The sequence below is a fragment of the Lissotriton vulgaris genome, chromosome 11, assembly GCF_964263255.1.
Source record: "Lissotriton vulgaris chromosome 11, aLisVul1.2, whole genome shotgun sequence".
NCBI lineage: Eukaryota > Metazoa > Chordata > Amphibia > Caudata > Salamandridae > Lissotriton > Lissotriton vulgaris.
The window spans coordinates 1062573202-1062593314 of NC_141699.1; the positions used below are offsets into that span (position 1 = coordinate 1062573202).

General features: G+C 42.2%; 1 protein-coding gene across 1 annotated transcript in view; it reads right to left on the minus strand.

The window, feature by feature from the left end:
- The window catches only part of LOC147684073 (dehydrogenase/reductase SDR family member 4-like), a 155743-nt gene that overhangs the window by 57155 nt on the left and 78475 nt on the right, over positions 1–20113 (minus strand). The window contains exons 4-5 of the mRNA XM_086944943.1: positions 12342–12443; positions 5970–6040 (exon numbers count right to left, since the gene is read on the minus strand). Coding sequence (XP_086801069.1) covers positions 5970–6040; positions 12342–12443 — 173 coding nt within the window. The remainder of the gene's footprint in view (positions 1–5969; positions 6041–12341; positions 12444–20113) is intronic.

The window sequence follows — 20113 nt, forward strand, 5'->3', positions numbered from 1 at the left end:
GGGGGGATTCGTCAAGTGGGGGCCGAGATAAAAGGGGGGTCCCAAAACGTGTTTTCCCCATGTTAATTTCAATAGGGCGGTTGGCCTCACTTTTAGCCCGAACGGCTGAAGGGATTTTCACCAAACTTGGCAAAATTGTAGGGACTGGTAGCCCGATGTGCTTTTGCTATGTCTCAAGCTATGTGCTCCAGTGGATTTTGAGTAATTTAGGTTAAAAAAAATATATATCTATAAGCTCGCCCCGGTATGCGCCCCAGGGAGCACCCCGGGCGCGCCTCGCGACTTGCGCACAGAAAGCTGATTGGCTCTCGGGTGTCTGTAAACATTCCAAACAGTCCGGAGCGGCTGCCATCATGTGTCTCGGTAAAATCGAGACACAAGAGGTGGCAAAAACAAAGGGGGAAATGACCATAAGGGGCAGAGTAGACCCCCCCTGACCCCCTAGGTTTGATGTGGGGGCCATAAAAGGGCCCCGCGGGGCAAAATAAAAAATTTTAAAAAATCGATTTGCGCGGGGGGACCGCCCGGTACGCGCACCGGGGAGCGTACCGGGGAGCGTACCATAGGGAAAAAGAATGATAGAGTTTTCAAAAAATGTAGCATTTTTTTTATAAATTGGAGGTAGTTCTAAAAATAACTGTTTTTTTCTTCTTTTTGTTGTTTTATATTTTTTTATTGTTTTTTTGAACATTTTTTGCTTTTTTGGCTTTTCTGAACACTTTTATATTTTTTTGTATTTTTTATGGGGAGAAACAAAAAACAGGGAATTGTAAATGGCTCAACTGGAGCAAAATAAAAATCAGGAACATTTAGGGTTTTCGTGGACACTTATGGTTATCACCAGCAACCATGATAAGTTTGATACTTTGCTCACCATAGCAAAGTGTCTTGTTACAATATTTGCACACGATTTTGTAATCTGCAAAAAAAGGTTGAATAGTAGCCAATGTGTCTCTTGCCCCCGGACCCGATGGAGTAGGTTGTTTTGATGTTGAGGGTCTAGACGTTGATGGGGGTAGCTTACTGCAGAGGTCTCTTAACTCTGCATTAGAATAATTGTTTGGATGCAAACGCATCATGTGGCGAATCATTGTATGATTCCCGATGGAATACTTTTTGTTAGGGTTCCCCCCGGACAACTCAGCACCACAAATTAAACAAGTCACCTTTGCAGAGTTGACTTTTTTAAAACCCCTTGGGATGTTGTAGAACTCCCAAATAAAGTGCTGTTTTGGTTGGTAGGGATGTTTATTTTCAGGCAGGAATTCCCTTCTCTGTTCCTCCTCTTCATCATTCTCCTCCTCAGCCTCTTGACCACCAATGTAATCTTCTGGTGGTCTTTTAGATGGTGGTGGTGGTGGTGGTGGGGCAGATCCTCCAGCTGTTGCTGCTAATGTAGCCATTTCAAACTAGTAAAGAGTAGAGATAGAACTCCAAAAAGGTCTTTCTTAGTCAAATGACAAAGTCAGAATAAGGAAAAAAAGTGGGGGCTTTCATCATTTGGAAAACAAAACTGTTCTGGACCAATAAAAAGTGTTATTTTTAGGTCACATGACCCGATGCGCTTACGCTACGCGCCCCGGGGCGCTCCCTGGGGCGCGTAGCGTAAGCGCGTCGAGACGTTGCACGATCGTATGCGATCTCGTGCTTCCGGGTGCGCTTACGCAGTTCGTCATATGACGCATCACGCGACTGTGCGAAACGTCACAATGTTGTTTTCGTTCGCAGCAATAGCGCTAAAGGGACGCGCCCCTGGGCGCACGGCAAAATTGAGCTGACCGGGGCGCGTACCAGGGAGCGCCCCGGGAGCACTCTGGGGCAAAAAAAAAATATATATATATATATAAAAAATATTATTACATAATTATACAATATAAAATTTGTTATAAATAATATTACTTTTCATACCTATAGAGATTTGCTATTAAAAAACCATTGAAATTCACTGAAAAAACCATAGGTTTCACACCAGTTATAGTTAGGAATTAGCATTTAAAAAACCTATTAAATTCACTGAAAAAACCATAGGTTTCACACCAGTTATAGTTAGCTGGAAATTTTACTGACATAAAACCATTGAAATTCCCACGTTATAGTTAGTTGGACTCACTATAACTTGCGCGTGCAATGCACTGCTGATGATGTCACATATTACATCACTCATGACATGGTCAGTAAAATTTCCAGCTAACCATAACTGGTGTGAAACCTATGGTTTTTTCAGTGAATATCTATATATATATATATATATATATATATATATTACCTACTGGCGGTAGCCAGTAGGTATATATAGTTAGGACCTAGTTTCCATAGGAAAGCCGCAACATTCTATTGGGAATTTCTCAAAGAAGATGGCCCGCTCCGCTTCTCTCCTTCCCTGAAAGTTATGGGGGGATTAGTCAAGTGGGGGCTGAGAAAAAAGGGGGTCCCAAAACGTGTTTTCCCCATGTTAATTTCCATAGGACCTTTAGACACAGCTACAGCTTGAACCGCTGAACGGAATTACACCAAACTTGTCAAAATGGTAGAGTCTGGTACGCAGATCACGCTTTTGGTTAAATAATGTAAATCCCTCCAGTGGTTCCCGAGTAAATTAAAAGAGAAAAAAATTATATATCTGTAAGAGCGCACCGTGCGCGCACCCCGCGATTTTTCGGGAAAAAAATGTGGGGGGCGGGGGGCCTTGGGGGGCTTCTCTATTTTATTTTAATCTCTTTATTTTAATCTCGAGGGTGCCCACCCCTCGTTTTGCCCCGGAGATCACCGCTGCGGCCCAAGCCGCCTCAAGATGGCCACTGCCTGGTTGTGGGAGGGGCCGGGAGGACGTGGTTTCCGCTTCCCCCTGCCTGGGGGAAGCCTTCATGTGCCCGTCCGGTCTCCCATGCCGAGGGGGAGACCGGGTGAAATTGTCAACTGGTTTTGTCTGTAAAATCGATTTGTAATGAATAGAAACACAATGTCTGTGTCTGCCCAAATCTGATTACAAGCTGCAGGCGAATGTTTAATACTACTTTATCTCCATCTCAGACGCATTATTAGTGGCGTGTCTCCTCACTTGATAAGATTTTGAGAAGTGTTTTATTGTTTATGTAAAAAAAAAAAAAGGGTTTCCGTGGAGATGCGCACACACTGGGCCGTGTTACTCGAGTGACGTGTATCATGCAAAGAGTATGGCCATGTTTCCCTGTCGTTCCAGTGTCAATCCCGTCGTATCCCAAGTCTCGACGTATATCCATTCGTGAATCCCCCAGATTAGCATGCCACCTCATATTTTCGCTACTTAAGCACTCGGCAGCTGCAGCCTTTTCATAAATCTGCCTCCAATTTGTCAGCACAATGACTAGCTCCCTCTGCAAAAGCAAGGGGACCGCATCCGAGCTCCGTTGACAAGCTTTTTTATTCCCATGATTATTTTTCTCCCCTTTTTGCCTGCAGGCAAAGGTTGGCATGCGTGTCACAAGAATGTTCTCCAGCTGGGGCCGGCAATATAGAGAACAGTATACACCAGAGGGCCCTGGGGACCCTAGGCAGATTATTATGGCAATATCGGAGACCGCTGTCCTCTGCCTCCCGCAGCTGGGATGCTCCTCTCGCTGCAAGTATTGAAGCAATATGTTTTGCAAATTATAGGCCGGGAACAACAGGGACCCAGTAAACCGGGGGAAAAAGGCAAAACATTGCAGAATAACACATCCAATATCGTGTATCCCTTCCCTTACCATCCTCGGCAAGTGAAATAAATGAAAGCCTTAATATTGCTTAATTAGGCCAATATCATATGTTGAAGAAAAGGCCAAAGTGCAGTAAAACTCGCCGCGCCGATTTTTATCGAGGGGCAGAATTTGAAAATAATTTTGCTACGAGGAAATTAAGCACTGGCCAGAGACCAGCATGTGCACGTAAATATGCAGAATGGCATGTGTCGCAAATTTCCGAACACCCTGCTCAATTCATTGACAGGGATTAGGAAAGTATCATTTTAATCAGTGTTAATGCGGGCCCTTTGTGACCTCACTGACTCACAGAGGGCGGAGGTCATCCTCCTGACGTCCATGGCAGCTCACATCAACATAATCAGATGCCCCTTCAAAGTGCCCCACTCATGTATGGTCCCTGGTGTGTGCAATGATGAAACTTTCCTGTTCATTTTATTTTCAACTCCCAATGAAAGCAAATATATATATATCAATTCATCAAAGTAAGACGGATTTAAGGTACTTGTATTTTGTGAGCTGTCTTTTTAAACTCTTGTTAAAGTTATCAAATTTAACCTAGGGGATGGGAACTATGCTAGTGCTCTGAAATTACATGCCAGAGCACCAGATTTAATTTACAACTATATATGTAATCACTGAAAAAAACATAGGTTTCAGTGGTGTTATAGTTAGCTGGACATTTCACTCGTACAACAACAAATAAAGGGAGAAAGCTCATAGTGTACAAGTGGATCCATTGGAATTATTGCCTAATTTCCCCATGATGTAAAAATGGCGTTAACGTAGCATTTTTCCATGTGTACAGTCAACTGTGCCGGAGTTTCGTCAGATATTATGTACTAAACCTTTTGTGAACCTCCCTGTCGTGTTCTTCTCCCACAAAGCCAGGCTGAGACAGGTTAGTTTCTGACGTTACTTTAATCTCTTAGTTTGCGTTGCTGCCCACATGCACACCCTTGCCTGTGCCCTCACTTTCCAGGAATGCCCTCCCCACTCCCTGACCGGAAGTGGTGTCCGGTTCCTGTCATCCCCCAACATTCGCATGCAGGATCCTGGTTCCCTCTGACCCAGGTCACTACATCTCCCTCCTTGTCGAACGAAAATGACAGCTAGATAAAGAGGGGGGGATATATATATTAAACATTCGCAGACAGGGCCTGGATGCCTGTGGTTCTCAAGCGCAGCTCGAAAGAATATACAGGAGCCGACTCTCCCCTTCATGCCAGCCTACGCAGGAAAATCAACAGATGCCCTTTGTGTGACGATGAAATTTTATTCACATTTGCATCGAGCAAATGAGTGTTGCAGTAGCAGCATCCTAAATCATGCAACTGGTTCATGTTTTAATGCACATTCTCATCCTGCACCACCGCCCTATAAATATTCGTCGTTGTTAAAGGCACTTGCTTGTATTTGGCTTGTGTTCGCCGCCTATTGCTGTATGCAGGTTAACAAAAGCATCCAACATATATATTTACTGAGAATGTGGTGTGGTTTTATTACTGTGGTGGATGGTGCATAATCTCATTGAAATAAGCACCCCCTCAAGTGCAAGTTATTTTAGCACTGACGCAGCTCTAATTAGAGTGCTTTGTTATGCAGGGATGGATGCTGGTCTTTGTGCCACAGTAAGTGCACGCCTTTCCCTCTCAGACGGTATAATCATTAGACAATTAGGGTCTCTGGTCTGGTAGGGATTATTGATTTGTGTTTGTTAAACACCTGAAAGAATGAAGAGTGGGTTGAGTTCCTCTTTGTTCAGGGAAAGTAGGTGGTTGCTCCAGATGAAGGCTGTTACTTGACTAGAGTGTTTGGAAATTCACAGTCTTTGTATGTAGATTTACTTCTCCTAAAACCCTGTGGCCCTCTGGGATAATCAGTAGTTTATCCAAGGAAAGATGACCTGGGGAAATGTGACAGAAAGTGTTCTGCATAATATTGTACCCTTCCTCTAGGAACTTATTAGTTAAAATTAAAATTTAGTCTGAAATCCTCTATAACATGACAGCAAAAAAAAAACCTCCACCACTGAGCAACAATAATCTGACACCACATTATGAGATGTTGGGCCTGTCTGGGGTTTGGCAGAAGAAATATGCCATCACAAAAATAACAGAGAACCTCTCATAAAAGTGCATTATAGCTAATGGTATTTGTAATATGCTGGACTTGATATTCACCCTGTTTGTGCCAAACACCTACAATATTTGGCCCTTTATTGCTATATTCCTAAGCTCTTGTGAGTCTTACCCAATCTTCTGCATGTGAGGAAGGACTTGCTTCACCAACAGGAACATTGTAGTTACATTTGTGTGAAAAGTCTGAAACCACAAAGTACAAAATTAAATGGGCAACATATATAGATTTTTCTGATCTTTTTTTCCGAGAGAGGGTCTAAAACAGCAGCCCCCAGGATTGGCTGATTTGGAGAATACATCTTACCAATTATGTTTAAAGGAAGATGAGGATTTTATTATGTTTTGCTGTACATCTTTTCACAAGCAACATATCATTCCTCTGATAAAGTGCAACTCACAATGCAGTATAACATTTTCCAGTAGTTAGTGGAATAATTATCAGTAGCATAATTTACACTGGTAATGCTGAAACCTTATTAGACATATTTTAACAATACAAGCAGAGTGCTCCTATTATGCATTACACATCTTGGATTGAGAACACCCAGTGCTAATCAAAGAGATGGCAGCCATCTTACATTGGGTAGAGTAATGTCACAGAAATCCTCAGCAAAAGATTTTGGGAGAAAGAGGGTGAACAACATGCAGAATGTTAAAGTTTCTCCCTATCAGCCCCAAGTAAGAATTTACGGGACCCCGTCTAGGTCAGTTTCTTTTAGGTCAGGGAGAAGAGGGGAAAACAAGGCAATCACAACAGCAAAAACTCCCTTGTGACCTCTTAATTTTTCAGGGTATACACTCCAATTATATAGGCATAATCATATCAACACAACACATGTATTTTACTTTTTCATTGTTTTTATTCTTAAGATAATTTTTTCATTTATTATTTTCTCATTTCATAATTTTTAAAAAGATTTCTTTCGTATCACAAATTACATATTGATATCAAAAAACATTCAAAATACACAATTCATTATTCCTAAACCACTATACATATATCTCCAGGAAGAGAACAGAACCAGGCACACCACTCTCTCTCACTCTTCCACATTAACAACTTCATATATCTGGGCTTGTAAACACGTCTATTAGTTGTTCTATCTATTGCCCAATATATAGCCATTCTGGTTAGTAGGATTTTACAAGGACTCCCTATCAGCCCTACCACAGGTAGGAGAGTGAGCGCACAGCTGCCGTGAGGTATGTTTTTAGGGTGCGCGCTGTGACCAGCAAGCATTCGACCAGTCCAACTTTCTCCTGAGCCGCGCGTCTCACCTGCCCAATATCAGCTCGGGAGTTGCCACCAGGCTGGATACCGGCCCAATAGTATGCCCCCTTCCTGAATCTCCAAGATTGTCTGGAGACTCCCTAAACATCACTGAATCAGAAGTGGGGCATGAAAAGTTTTTTTCCCAGGACTTACCACTAGGTAGATATCCACTCCCGTAAATTTTGAATTTAAATCTATTCCTAACTAAACAAGGATTATAGATCGCCTGAACTTCAAATTGGGGACTATAATTCCCCAAAATCAGGGGGAGGTTTGGTCTAGAAAAAAGAAGTTGAAACAGATTCTTACAATAAGGTTTCAAGTGAGAGGTGTGAAACACAGGGTGGACTTTCCAAGTTAGTTGTAACTGAACCTTGAAAAAACATGATTTATGGTTTGGGCAATCCTGAAAGGCCCATACAATAGGCGCTTCAACTTGTTTAGGGAAAGGTGAGCCGACGGAAGTGTAGAAAAGAGCTGAACCCCGGCCCCAATCTGATAAGTAGGAGGTTGGAGTTGAAGGGTGCCAGAAGAAGATTTAATCTTTCTCTTAGAGTCCTGTGGTAAACTCTGCTCCACTGACGGAGTTCGCTGAGTTTGCCGTTCCACGTTCAGCTTGGATCAAGGAGTTCAGCAAAAACTGTGCCCATCACCTCGTAGCAGAGTTTACCAGTGCCCACACACTTCCCCCCGTTGTGGGTGTGATACAGGTTGACTCTCACATTAGTCTTCTTCATTCTCATGAAGACAGAGTGATTGGTGCTTCTGCCGCAATGTTTTCACCTCTCCACTGACTGCTCATGCTTTTGTTAGAGCATTGTGGGTCATAGTCATGTCAGACCCTCTTGGCACCAGGACCCAGATCACTCATTACTGTGACATCTTCTTTCAAGGTAAGAGATGGAGCAAGGTAATTTTTGTAGCACCTTCCTAATTTCCAAGACAGCATTGACCTTAGGGGGATTTCAGGGAAGGCCAGGACGCATCGCCCCTGCACCTCATGCCACACAGGCTTTGCTTTATGCCCACACTGCACTGGGAAACGTCCTCATGCTGCAGCTGGAATAAAATCCATGTACAACCATGGTCTTTATATTGTTTATGAATTGAAAATGTATATCTAAAATTCATAAGGGCAACAGCTGTGAAGTGTTCCTATCGCAGATTGGCACTATATTTTGGCAGCAAGTACTAACTAATGCTCCAATCTTTCCTTGTGTGCTTTGATTGTGGGAGACTGCTCCTGTCACCAGAGTAGTAGTTGTTGGATAGATGTTCGATTCCGAATAAGAGTCTGGCTGTGTTCTGCTACAGTTTCCACAAACCTTCATGTACTTTTCACTCTGATGAACAAGTCATGTTATTTGTTTCACAGGACTCTAGAGATTCATTTTAACTTTTAAGGTACTATGGGCCATATTATCAAGAAAGGGCGATACATTATCGCCGCTTTTATCGGCAGGAAACTGCTGCTAAAACGGCAATAATGGGCTTGATAATATGCCCTTGTGAATTCCCATAGAAGCTGCATAGGACACAGTATGCAAATCCAATAGATTTGTAAGTAAAGCCCTCACTCACCAACCTGCTACTTCCTAAGCTAGATTTGCAACCACTGTAAAATACGATTACAGTAATCCTCTGGCCAGCCTCTTTCTGAGGTTCAGAGCCAGAGCACTTAACTGAGCATGGTTATGTATGAATTCATTACTAAAGCCAATGCACTAACTGTGTGTTTTGTGTTTTACATGTCTGTTTGTCAATTTTCATTTACAGATTCAAAGAGCACCTCTAATTTAGAGGTCACCCCACAGACCCCTTTGGGTTTGTTTACATGTTTTTCACAGCTTTTTAACTTTCACGTGCTCTGGTTAGGGTGGGCCTTAGCGTGCCCATACTGCTGAGGTACACTCTCCCATGGTCCTGAAGAATGCCCAGTAAATTAGACAAGAAGGGCAGAAACATGTTGACTCCACTCTAAGTGGAAATAGCCAAACAATATTTTTGGTAAATTTTCCCTACACATACTTTTTAATATGCCAGATTGGCCACCGAATAAAAATCTTTTTTGAGACACAATCTGGTAATTTTTAACGATCACCACACTTTCACTGATCCTCACAAATTCCAGCTCCGCAGTAAATCTGGCGTCGCAGCACACAGGGTAAGCATTCGGCTTAACCCGGTGGGGCCCTATGATGAAGCAGGTCACCCACCAGGTTGTTGAGTGAGGGCTTTTCTTACAAATCTATTGGATTTGCATACTGTCCTATGCTCTTGAACTACTTTATGATGCACACTCTTTCGTTGTTGATAGTAACACCAGGTTCTGGTGTTAACCTGGGCTTCTATGGGAATTCAAAAGGGCATATTATCAAGCCCATTATCGTTGCTTTAGCTGCAGTTTCCTGCAGATAAAAGCGGCGATAATGTATCGCCCTTTCTTAATAATATGGTCCTTTTCTTCCTTCAACGGACTATTCACCATATGAAATTTAGATCGAAAGAATACATAATAATCGCTTTCAGACCGCCACTGTGTTCCTGTTTTAACACACAACATATGCCGTTCATTTTGTTTTTCGCAGTGGATGTTTGCCAATAAGTAAGTGGCCGGATAATGAAGGGATCAATTATGCAAACGTATGCTATTTGAAGTGCAACAACAGCTCACTTGGGTATTTTCTAGGGTTGGGCATAGCTCTGTGGAATTCCGCTGAGGGGTTTTGCATCTCCACGGAATTCAGCGGAGTACAACTCCAAGTGTTCTGCCCACCCCGTGTCTCATCCACTAGCTGCTGAAAAATGGTGATTGCTTTGCTAGCAAAGTAGAGCAGTTATTAAAGGCAAATGACATCTGTGACTGCTAAAGGGCCAGACAAGGCGCTTATGAGGTATTCTACTGTAGCCTCCAATATTGAGAAAATTGTGCAGAACAGAAGGCAAAAAGACCATCAGGAACTTTCAACTTGTTTGTGTCTCTGTAAAAACATGTAGTGGGTGAGAAAACATTGGGAACTTCAGAAATGCTAGCAGCAAGAGATTAATGTGTGACTAAGTTCTCATTGCACAGGTGTTGAAGTTCCTGGTGCTGTTGTTGAACTCTCTGGATCAAGGCTTGAGCTGGATCATTCTTCACTGCCTGATCCGAAGCGTGATCTGGATCCATTGTATCAAGCCCATGGAAGAAAGCTGGGTATTGTATTCTGTAGATCTGAGAGTAGTGACATACCAGCCTTCTTCTGGCCTGACTTGCACTCTAAGAACCACACATTCCACCAGCCTGAGAATAGGCCAGGAATTCATGCCAGGCGGGACGCTGTTGCAACTGGTAGACGTTGAAGGTAAGCTCATGACAACATTTCCCAGGAGTGCTGTTGTGCAATGCTGGGGACTCTAAAGAACTTCACATTCCTACTGGTTCCAGAGGCAATCAGTTGGCCTTTATGTCCTTGGTTGGTTCTGTATTTGAGTTGTTGAGAGGGGAAGAAGTGATATGCTCTGCTGATTACCTGGTGTTTCTCAGAAGTGGGTTGGCAATTCATTTATTAATTTAACAGTTTTATACTGTGCTCTTTCCACAAGATTGGCATTAAGGCACGGAGGCACTTGTCTGAGTGATGACATCTGGGTGAACGAAAAGCCTTCCCTATTCTGAAAAGCTCTTTGTAGGAATTTGTGGTTCCACCTGTGAAAAAAACCTGGGCCTCATTTACGAGAAATGACGCATCGCTGCGTGAAAGCAGCGATGCGTCGCTTCTCAGTGCGCACCACTTGCGACATACCTGATGTGTCATATTTACTGTATGACGCATCATGTCGTGAGGAGTTACAGATACGTCCGTATTTCTGACGTATCTGTAAGTGCAAAAGTGATGCATTGCTGGAGTGTGTCACAAAAGTGACGCTACTCCAGCAATGCGTCCTTTCACATGGGGCAAGCCCCATGTGAAAGGGCCTGCATCAGTCTAACACCTGCTGTGAGGCAGGCGCAAGAATTTGACGAAACGGTGTCCTAGAAGTGACGCAGTGAAATCTGCGTCACTACTACGAGGCTTTTTGCGGGGGAACGCCCCCCCCTGCATACATTATACCTGACGCAGGTATAATGTAGCCTCGGGGTTAAGAAAGTGACTCATCTGCTTAGATGCATCACTTTGTAAATAGTGCGCAACAGGAGGCATGTTTTACGCCGTCGATGCGTCACAAAAAGTGACGCATCAGAAGCGCAAAACTGACGCAAGGCCTCATAAATGAGGCCCCTGTTTTTTATACTCTCTTTTTTGCTCTCTGCCTTCTTTTAGTCTAACGTCTGATGCTTGTAGTGGGTATGGGAGTCTGGTAGGTTATGCAAGAGATGTGGAAGCATCCATGTACTTGTATAGGCTAAGCATGACAGACTGTTGTCTGCACATATATGTTACTTTTGGCAGATGGGGTTCTGTCAAATTGAATGTAGCCAGATGTGTAGTGATGATAATATCTAGTAATTTATCTGGAAACCTAAAGAGAAGTTGCATTCTTTTTTGGATAAATAGTGCAATCTGTAGTGTTTTTCACATTGTGTTCTTTCCATCTAAAATGTGTTTAGATTGTAACTTTCGATTATTAAATAGTACAAGGACCAGTGTTGGTTCATTATATACATTTTGTGAGCTTACATTCAGGTCTTTAGGACAGTTTTACCGTAGCTCTATTTTTGCATTTTACTGTGTATGAAGTAAATTGTAGATCCTCCAAGTAATACAATTCACTTTCACAATTCCTTGTTAGATGGAGGCAATTGTGGTACTCCATAGCTGGCATATCAAAGGCCCCTTTGAACACTAGAACCACTTGAGGCGAAATTAGTATCTTCAAGAAGTGGCCAGCCTAGTGTCTCCAGTGCACAACAGGAGATTCCTTTGAAGTTTTAGTTAGATTACCATAGTAGGGAATGGTTTAATTGTTGGTTATTTCTATTACATCAATAACCACAAACCTGATCACCACTTTCCACCTCATCACTTCATCAATAAAAGCAATGTTATCTAATCTTCTAATGTATTCAACTGTAAGTGATGTATTTGAATTGAGATAATGGCCTTTGATGCAACTTGTTATCACACACCTCATTAATTCTGCTCAGAATCGTACAAATTACTAGCACAGAAAGCTTGAACACAACTGAAATGCTCAAAATTAGAATCCTTTTAAAGCTATGTGTTTTACCTCATTCCACTCTTCTTCCGTGGTGTCAAAAATGTTCTTTAGTTCGAGTTCCGTGGCTGCGTTCGAGAATAGATAGTCAATTCTGCCATGTTTTTCTAAAGCCTTATCCAAAAACAGATTCAGAAATTTAGAGGAGAATAAAGCAGTCACATTTCATTATGTATTATTTTTGCATATTTAGGCCTATACTACAGAAAATGTTTCATAGACACAACATAAGACCAGGGGGACAAGAACCATCCCAATTGTTCATAATATCCACATAACATACATTTCGAAACTCAGTTCTCAATTGAACTCATTTCCATTGCTAATGGTTAGGATGAAACTCAGGACTTACAATGGACACATTTAATCTAGAATGTGCTCAAGATATTTGTCCACACATATAATACCAGTAATACATTTTTAGGTCTGACCTTAGCCAAAAACGTATGATTTTAGCAAAGAAACTTTATATTATATTGATTTCAAGAAGTTTTCAATCTGTGTGCTTTTGTGTAATTCACGTTTTGATACTGCCAACCAAATACACAAAAATGGGCAACCAAATAACCCCTTGTGAGCTTGGGTGTAAGTTATAGAAAGGTAAAGAGCTAACAAGGGAATCTTTCAAAGAACTGCAAATGCAAAAGAATGTTATGGTCACTAAGGGCCTAATTCACAGAACTAACGTAAGACAAAATCCTAAACTTACTACTTTTGGTATTCACAGAAGTTAGGATTTTGCCTTAAGTTTGTCTTAAGACAGTCTTAAGACAGACTTAAGACAGACTTAAGACAGACTTAAGTTAGGATTTTGTCTTAAGTCTGTCTTAAGTCTGTCTTAAAACAAACTTAAGACAAAATCCTAACTTCTGTGAATACCAAAAGTAGTAAGTTTAGGATTTTGTCTTAAGTTAGTTCTATGAATCGGGCACTGAATGATTAGTGACAAAAAACAAAATTAAAAATAGTGTTATTATAACAAATAGTCAAAGAAAAACAGTAAAAGAAGGAAATTGGTATATATAATGATTGGGTTGTATAAAGCAATCTATTCAAAGTGCATGAGAATAAAGGGGTACACAACAATTTCCAGAGATACATCAACAATCTATAGTCAAAAACCTGTACAAACGATACACTGCTCCAGACTAACATCTCCTCACAACAGATTTCGGGAGGCGAAGAAGAGACCACGCAAATCTGTTGCTTCTTAGGAGCAAGTGCCCTCACCCACACTTAGGTGGCATGCGTCATCGTCGGGCAGGCACTGCAATACACGACGGGCCCCGCAAGAGGGCTCTTTGCCAGGTATCTTTTGTAGAAAAATGCTGTAAGAGTATCAAGTGTTCACTGGTTTGTGACCATTTAAGGAATGGAATGAATGGGAGCTAAAATTGACTATTGGTACTGATGCTGTAATTTCACTCTGATCAGTGGGACCTATGTCAAGGTTAAAAGCAGGAGGTAGGAGTCTTTCAGGATTAATGGCCTAATGTTCCCCAAGTGCATCGAATTCCTGAACTTCAGGCAAATAGGTATGAAGATCCGAATGTGGGATCATCTACACAACAGAAAATCTTGGTCGACATGGTTCATGCCCTAAGAAGTCCAAAAGGATCAAATTGCATTTCTTCCGGATCTAAACTAAAAAAGCCCAGTTCTCACTAAGAGAGTAATAGTGGTCTCATTGAAGTGTATATTTGTAACCTATCACACTTACATTGATGTGTACTGATTTTACCAAGTTAGGTGATCTGAAAAAAATAAACACATCATAATACATTGATAATGTGGACTTCCTAATGTGAATTCACAGAACATGTCCACACACACACATTGGTGGAACAAACAGGTTGTGAGCTTAACATGCTAAATTCATGCCTACACAACACAGAGATGGCATGAGGTGTGTCAGATCATGCATATCCACTGTGACCAACCATTCAGAGCAGGGTTCTTACCCTCCTAGATTCAGGCATGGGCGCCATGGAATTTCATGGGAGCAACAGTCCTATAATACTAATTATGTAAGAGGGCCTGTATGAGTATACATACAAAAAAGAGACCCTGTGTACCTACTTTATCTCATAAATATGTAAAAGTGGCACCATGCTATGGAGAGGTATAGATGATTCTTATAAAGATTGACATAGGTCCCACCATTCAGAGTAAAATGACAGCATCTGTGTCTAGTAGGCATGAGCGGAGCTCGCAGAGTTTCACTCCGCGGAATTCCACGAAGTTACCGAAAAACTCAGTCAAATTCCATGGAGTTCCAAGGGCAGGGGGAGTATTGCTTGGCCACCCCTAATTAAAAGGACTGTCATGTTTTGCTTCACCTTAACAAGGGAAATAACTTCTTACTTATTGATTAACCCCTTCATTTGTGGGCACTCAGGATCGCGTCAGCCACTTTAAATTAGTGCATGTACAGTTCCTTGCGTGGGCAAAAAACAGGGCCAACAATGACACCATCAAGAAATGTGCAAGGACTGACCTATGAGAAGCAATTTGTGTATTGTCAGTGTCCTGCGCAGTGCATGTATTTTAGGGACACATCACCTCTTGGTAATTTCTTTAAGGCCTCTACATCATACTTTTTTTTAATGCTATGAAATCACCTGTGGGCTGCAGGCACCAGAAACACTGGGATTCGGCAACGAAGAAGGCTGCCAAAATTTTGAAGTCCCTTTCACCCCTTTCAATGCTGGCTATGCTTTTGAATTTCTATCAAGCAAAATACCTATTAAGGGTGAGCGCATGAAAATATGTTATGTAAATATAAAGATGACATACTTTTTTGGGTTGTATTTCTTTTATCGTCGGCTTTGTGGCCCATCCATTTAGTGGATACACCTGGCTTGGCTGAAGAGATCCCGAATGAGGAACATAGCAACTGCAGCACTCTTTACCTTGCTCCGAAATTTAATGCAATTAACATATCTTCCGGTAACAGCCTATGCAAAGCCACTCACCTAATGAAAGGAAAAAGCTCCAATATGCTTTGTTGTAAAACAATATTTTCTCTTCACGCAAGTTCACAGATGCATCTCTTAACCAACTTGAATTTGTGATTTTTGTAAAGTGAGCTCACCTTGGCTGTTACTGCCCTCCCTTCTGTGATCACATGGGCTCTCCACTGCTCCTGATGTGCTCACCTTGTCTGTTACAGCCTTCCCTGCTGCAATCACATGAGCTCTGCACTGCCTTGTACATGCTCACCTTGGCTTATTGTGCTGGTTGTTTGTTTTTCCATGTCTGAAGGGCCCAGAGCTGCTCCGCTCACACCGCAGGCTGCTCCACTCCCGACTGCCTGGCTGCACCTCCCAATAGATGCACATCAGCTCCAGCTGGTTGTTGTCCTGCATCCTCAGGAGCTTGGCCACAGGGCACATGAAAGACTCATGGTGCCTGCTCTCCACACCACGGCATGGCCGGGCTCTTCCGTGTGCTTCCCCCGGGGAAGAACGGGGTTCTTTTGGGCACAGCAAACATGGCATGGAGAAGGGAATTAGGTGGACATAACAGTTTGGTGACAAAGAAGTGACCAAAATGTGGTCTGCCTTCGATAGTCTATAGAGCATATAGGAAACTGCACATATGTGCTTTTCCACGCACCCATGTTTATAGGGGTGAGCACCAGCAAACTCCGCCAGGTGGCAGTTGACAGAGTTTTTGCCAAGCTCCCCGCTCCAAGTGTAGCACGGAGTAGCAAAACCCCGCGAACTCCACCCGCGGAGCGGAGTTAACCGCCCACCACTAATCCATAGCCAATTTTAGCTCACATTCTTTCCAGTCCTTCACCAATCACAAACCAGGGAATACTTGACACTTTTGAACCGCTTACGACATTTTCCTACAAAAGATCTCTGGCAAAGAGCCCTCTGGAGGGGCCCGTCTGGCGTTACAGCGCCAGCCCGATGAGGAGCAGCCCAATGATTAAGCTTGCTACCTAAGAGTGGCTTAGGACACTTCTTCCTAAGAAGCAATCGCTTTAGGTGACCTCTTCTTCTCCTCTCTAAATCGGTAGTGAGGATTCATTATTCTGGAACAGTGTACCCTTTGCTTATTGTTAATAATCATATGGGAGAACGTACACTGGACCATTCCAATTCTACTACTTCCCTCCTTTGTATAAAGTGTAATGTCAATCTTCACTGTAGAGTAAATAGTCCATATGTGAAGAAATTCTGATTATAAAGCAGGAGAGGTGGATGTAATGTGCACTTTGAATAGACTATATACACCTGATTCCTTCTTTTCTTTTCCTTTCTTTTTCTTTTCCCTTGCTAGCTCTTTACCTTTCCACTGCCCAACAGAGCCATTGGTTCCCTTCGCTGTGAGTAATATCACTATGCCAAAGCACATCACACCCAGGGGTAAAGTAGCCCCATTCAGTGCCATGGTCTTGTGGACCAATGTGTTTTTTTTTGCTTTACACGATATACTATTTTTATTATTAACAGCCCTCTAAGGAGTTAAGATTGGGTGCACCCTGTGACATGCAAATTAAGTATAAATAAGTTGAAGCTGCTCAACCAGTGTAACTGTTTTTGGACATCAATGTTATAAGATGTCACAGTCATTCTGTGTTTTGGGAACTTTTAGAAGCAGTTGCTCATGTTTTTAAGACAGCTCCAGAAACATCTGTGTCTCAACTCAGTGCTGTGTCTGGTGTCTGCTGCAGACCACACAGCTTTTTGCTTAAGAAAATGACTTCCTCCACCCACTCTTCCACATCCCAGTTCCACAAAGTGGCGGGAGACCTTTGTGTACAGCTGTCTGTTACTGAATAACACCATAACACCAGGTTTATCCATGCTAACATCATGTGACGTTATATATATATATGTATATGTGTATATATATATATACATATATATATATATATATATATATATATATATATATATATATATATATATTACCTACTGGCGGTCGCATTCTAGCATACCGGTGTGCGGTCTTTTGGCGGTCGAGTACTGCTACCAGTCCTTCTCTACCAGGAGCGTCACTATTTTCATCAAACCTTACGGGCAATGCTATGACCAGATCATCCTCCATAGTATCTTCCGCTCCTGGGACATCCTTTCTACTTTATCTTTAGGTGGATACAAAATATTCGTGCTAACAATTAGACATCATTATTGCTCGCCTCCGGATATTTTATCAACTTGTGGAGATAAATACTCGCTTCCTTCACTATTGCTCTCATCACCTTACCATCTACTCACTGAAAGTTATCTTCGTGGAGGTTCTACAAATGTCTATATATGTAGATATGTGATGTCATGAGTGTTGTCACTGACCATGTCATGAGTGATGTAATATGTGACGTCATCAGCAGTGCATTGCACTCGCAAGTTATAGTGAGTCCAACTAACTATATCGTGGGAATTTCATTGGTTTTATGTCAGTAAAATTTCTAGCTAACTATAACTGGTGTGAAACCTATGGTTTTTTCAGTGAATTTATTAGGTTTTTTAAATGCAAATTCCTAACTATAACTGGTGTGAAACCTATGGTTTTTTCAGTGAATATATATATATATATATATATTTTTATATACATACACACATACATATACATATATATAGAAATTTGCCCCCTCCTTAAGAGAATCAGAGGACACAGCAGAGAGCTTTACGGGAGTTCCTTTTATTAACAGCTTTGTATGGAATGATGCATTTCAACTTTTGTAAGGCTTCCTCAGATGCCGCAGCTAAACAACGTTACTCCAACCCCCTTCCTTATATTTCTGTGGTGTTCACAATGACGTGATATATATATATTCCTTCTCCTGCACTCTTGTTGGTTGCTGCCACTCGCCTGGACAAAGGGCGCGTCACCTTCTCGGACTCAACAAGAAAAGCCCGCCAACATATCCGCGGTCTCCTTTGCCAACAAAGGATGAGAACGCTCCATGTGGGATTTTTTCAAAAGATGTTTAATGTCAGGCCACGTTCATACGCATTACGCCTGCACCCAGCCTTTCTCACCGATATCGAAATGCTGATCAAGATAGTCTTTTAACAGTTTCCATTGTCACGTGAAAACACAAATATTGAAAACAAATTAAGACAGCCTGGCGATTCCATTTGTGTGCAATCCTTTTGTTACTCTATATTATTAATTGATTAGTATGTATTATAATAAATTCAACTACAATTTACAAATGCTAAATAAATAAAAACAGTTTGCTATCATACTATTAGCGCATTGATACATGTTAACAAGTTTGCAAAAATGTTCTGTTAATTGTGCCTTAATTCAATGGTCGATGCCTGTCATTGGACCCCATGGGTAATTTAACTGCCAGTGCTCGCCAACAGAACTGAACCCAAGTGAGCATTATTGAGATCACCTCAATCAATTACATTCAGTTAACAATGCTCCATTGATGACCGTTTTGTGTGTCTTTCACAATACTCTTCACACCATACATTGAAACAGTATTTAAATAAAATCATTTCAAACCTGTCAACCCTAGTGGGTATTACCATATTGCAAGTATCATGGAATTAAGCCCAAGTTGGCATAGGCACATGAAGCAAAGCAAACTTTTTAAACTTTCGTTCATCACATCAATCTGTTTGCTTTGGTCACTGCTTCCTCAACAAAGTTTTCTGAGTACCCTCCGCTTTAAATCTGGCTTTCAGAGCTACATTTGCTTTCTTTTCCTCACTCCTCTGACTGCAGTTGCATTGCGTTGTTAAGCTTTCTCCATACGGGATGCTTTTAATCAAATTTGTTGGCTGAAAGCTAGACGCATGTCGTAATGTATTCCCTGCTGTTGGCTTTCCACACAGCTTTGTCTCCCGTTTTTTATTCCTAATGGACACAGTCAGGTCCAAAAAGTTCAGACTGCCCTTGCTTTTATTACTTGTAAAGTGCAGATTTAAGTTGTTGACCTCTATTCGATTTAAAAATTCTCGGGCATCACTTTCTGCGCCTTTCCATTAAATAAAGAGGTCATCGATAAAACAACACCAATGAATTATGTGGTTTTCCCAGATATCATGATATTCGGTACTGACCACTTGCTCTTCCCACCAGCCCAAATACAAATTTGCACATGGCCCCTCTCCCCAGGTTGATTTCTTCCCCGGGGACAGCATCTCCCGGGGTCCAGCCAACAAAAGGTGAGTGCTTTAGAACCCGCAGAGACATGGGTTCACTGTGCCACTGGAATAAAGCTATCCTGGCTGAAGAGGGGTGAAACCCCGAAACTGGTCCTAGGATGCTTGTTTCCGGTCCAGGGAAGACCTGGCTTGGCAGTTCGGGCTGGACTGTTCCCATGAGTCACAGGGTCAAGACTGATTTGCATATGACCAGGTCTGAACTGGGATGGCATGGTGATCAAAAGAATGATGGATTTAACCCCGATATCTTGACTGAGGGTGAATGTTTTGATTTGTTCTGCAATCAATTGTGTGCCTTTTACACTTTTGTTGGGAGCCACAGTGGGAGCCTCAAGGCCCATGTGGTCCCAGCCAGCTCCCCACATTCAGAGGAAATCGGCATGCTTCCACCCGCAGGGAGCAGCTACAAATGCTGCTCCCCCGTGGGCAGGAGCAATATTTAGATCTGTTTTCCTGCCCACATCACTGTGGGCAGGGAAACAGATCTAAAGTCCTCTCCAAGAGGACAGGAGTATTCTTCAAGTTCACATCCACAGCTAGCATACTTGCTGTTTGATCCCACATGGCAGGGAACTTGAAATTGCTCCAGGTAAGCAAGAGCAAACACAGGTGTCCCTGCCCGCACCAGTGTGGACAGGGAAA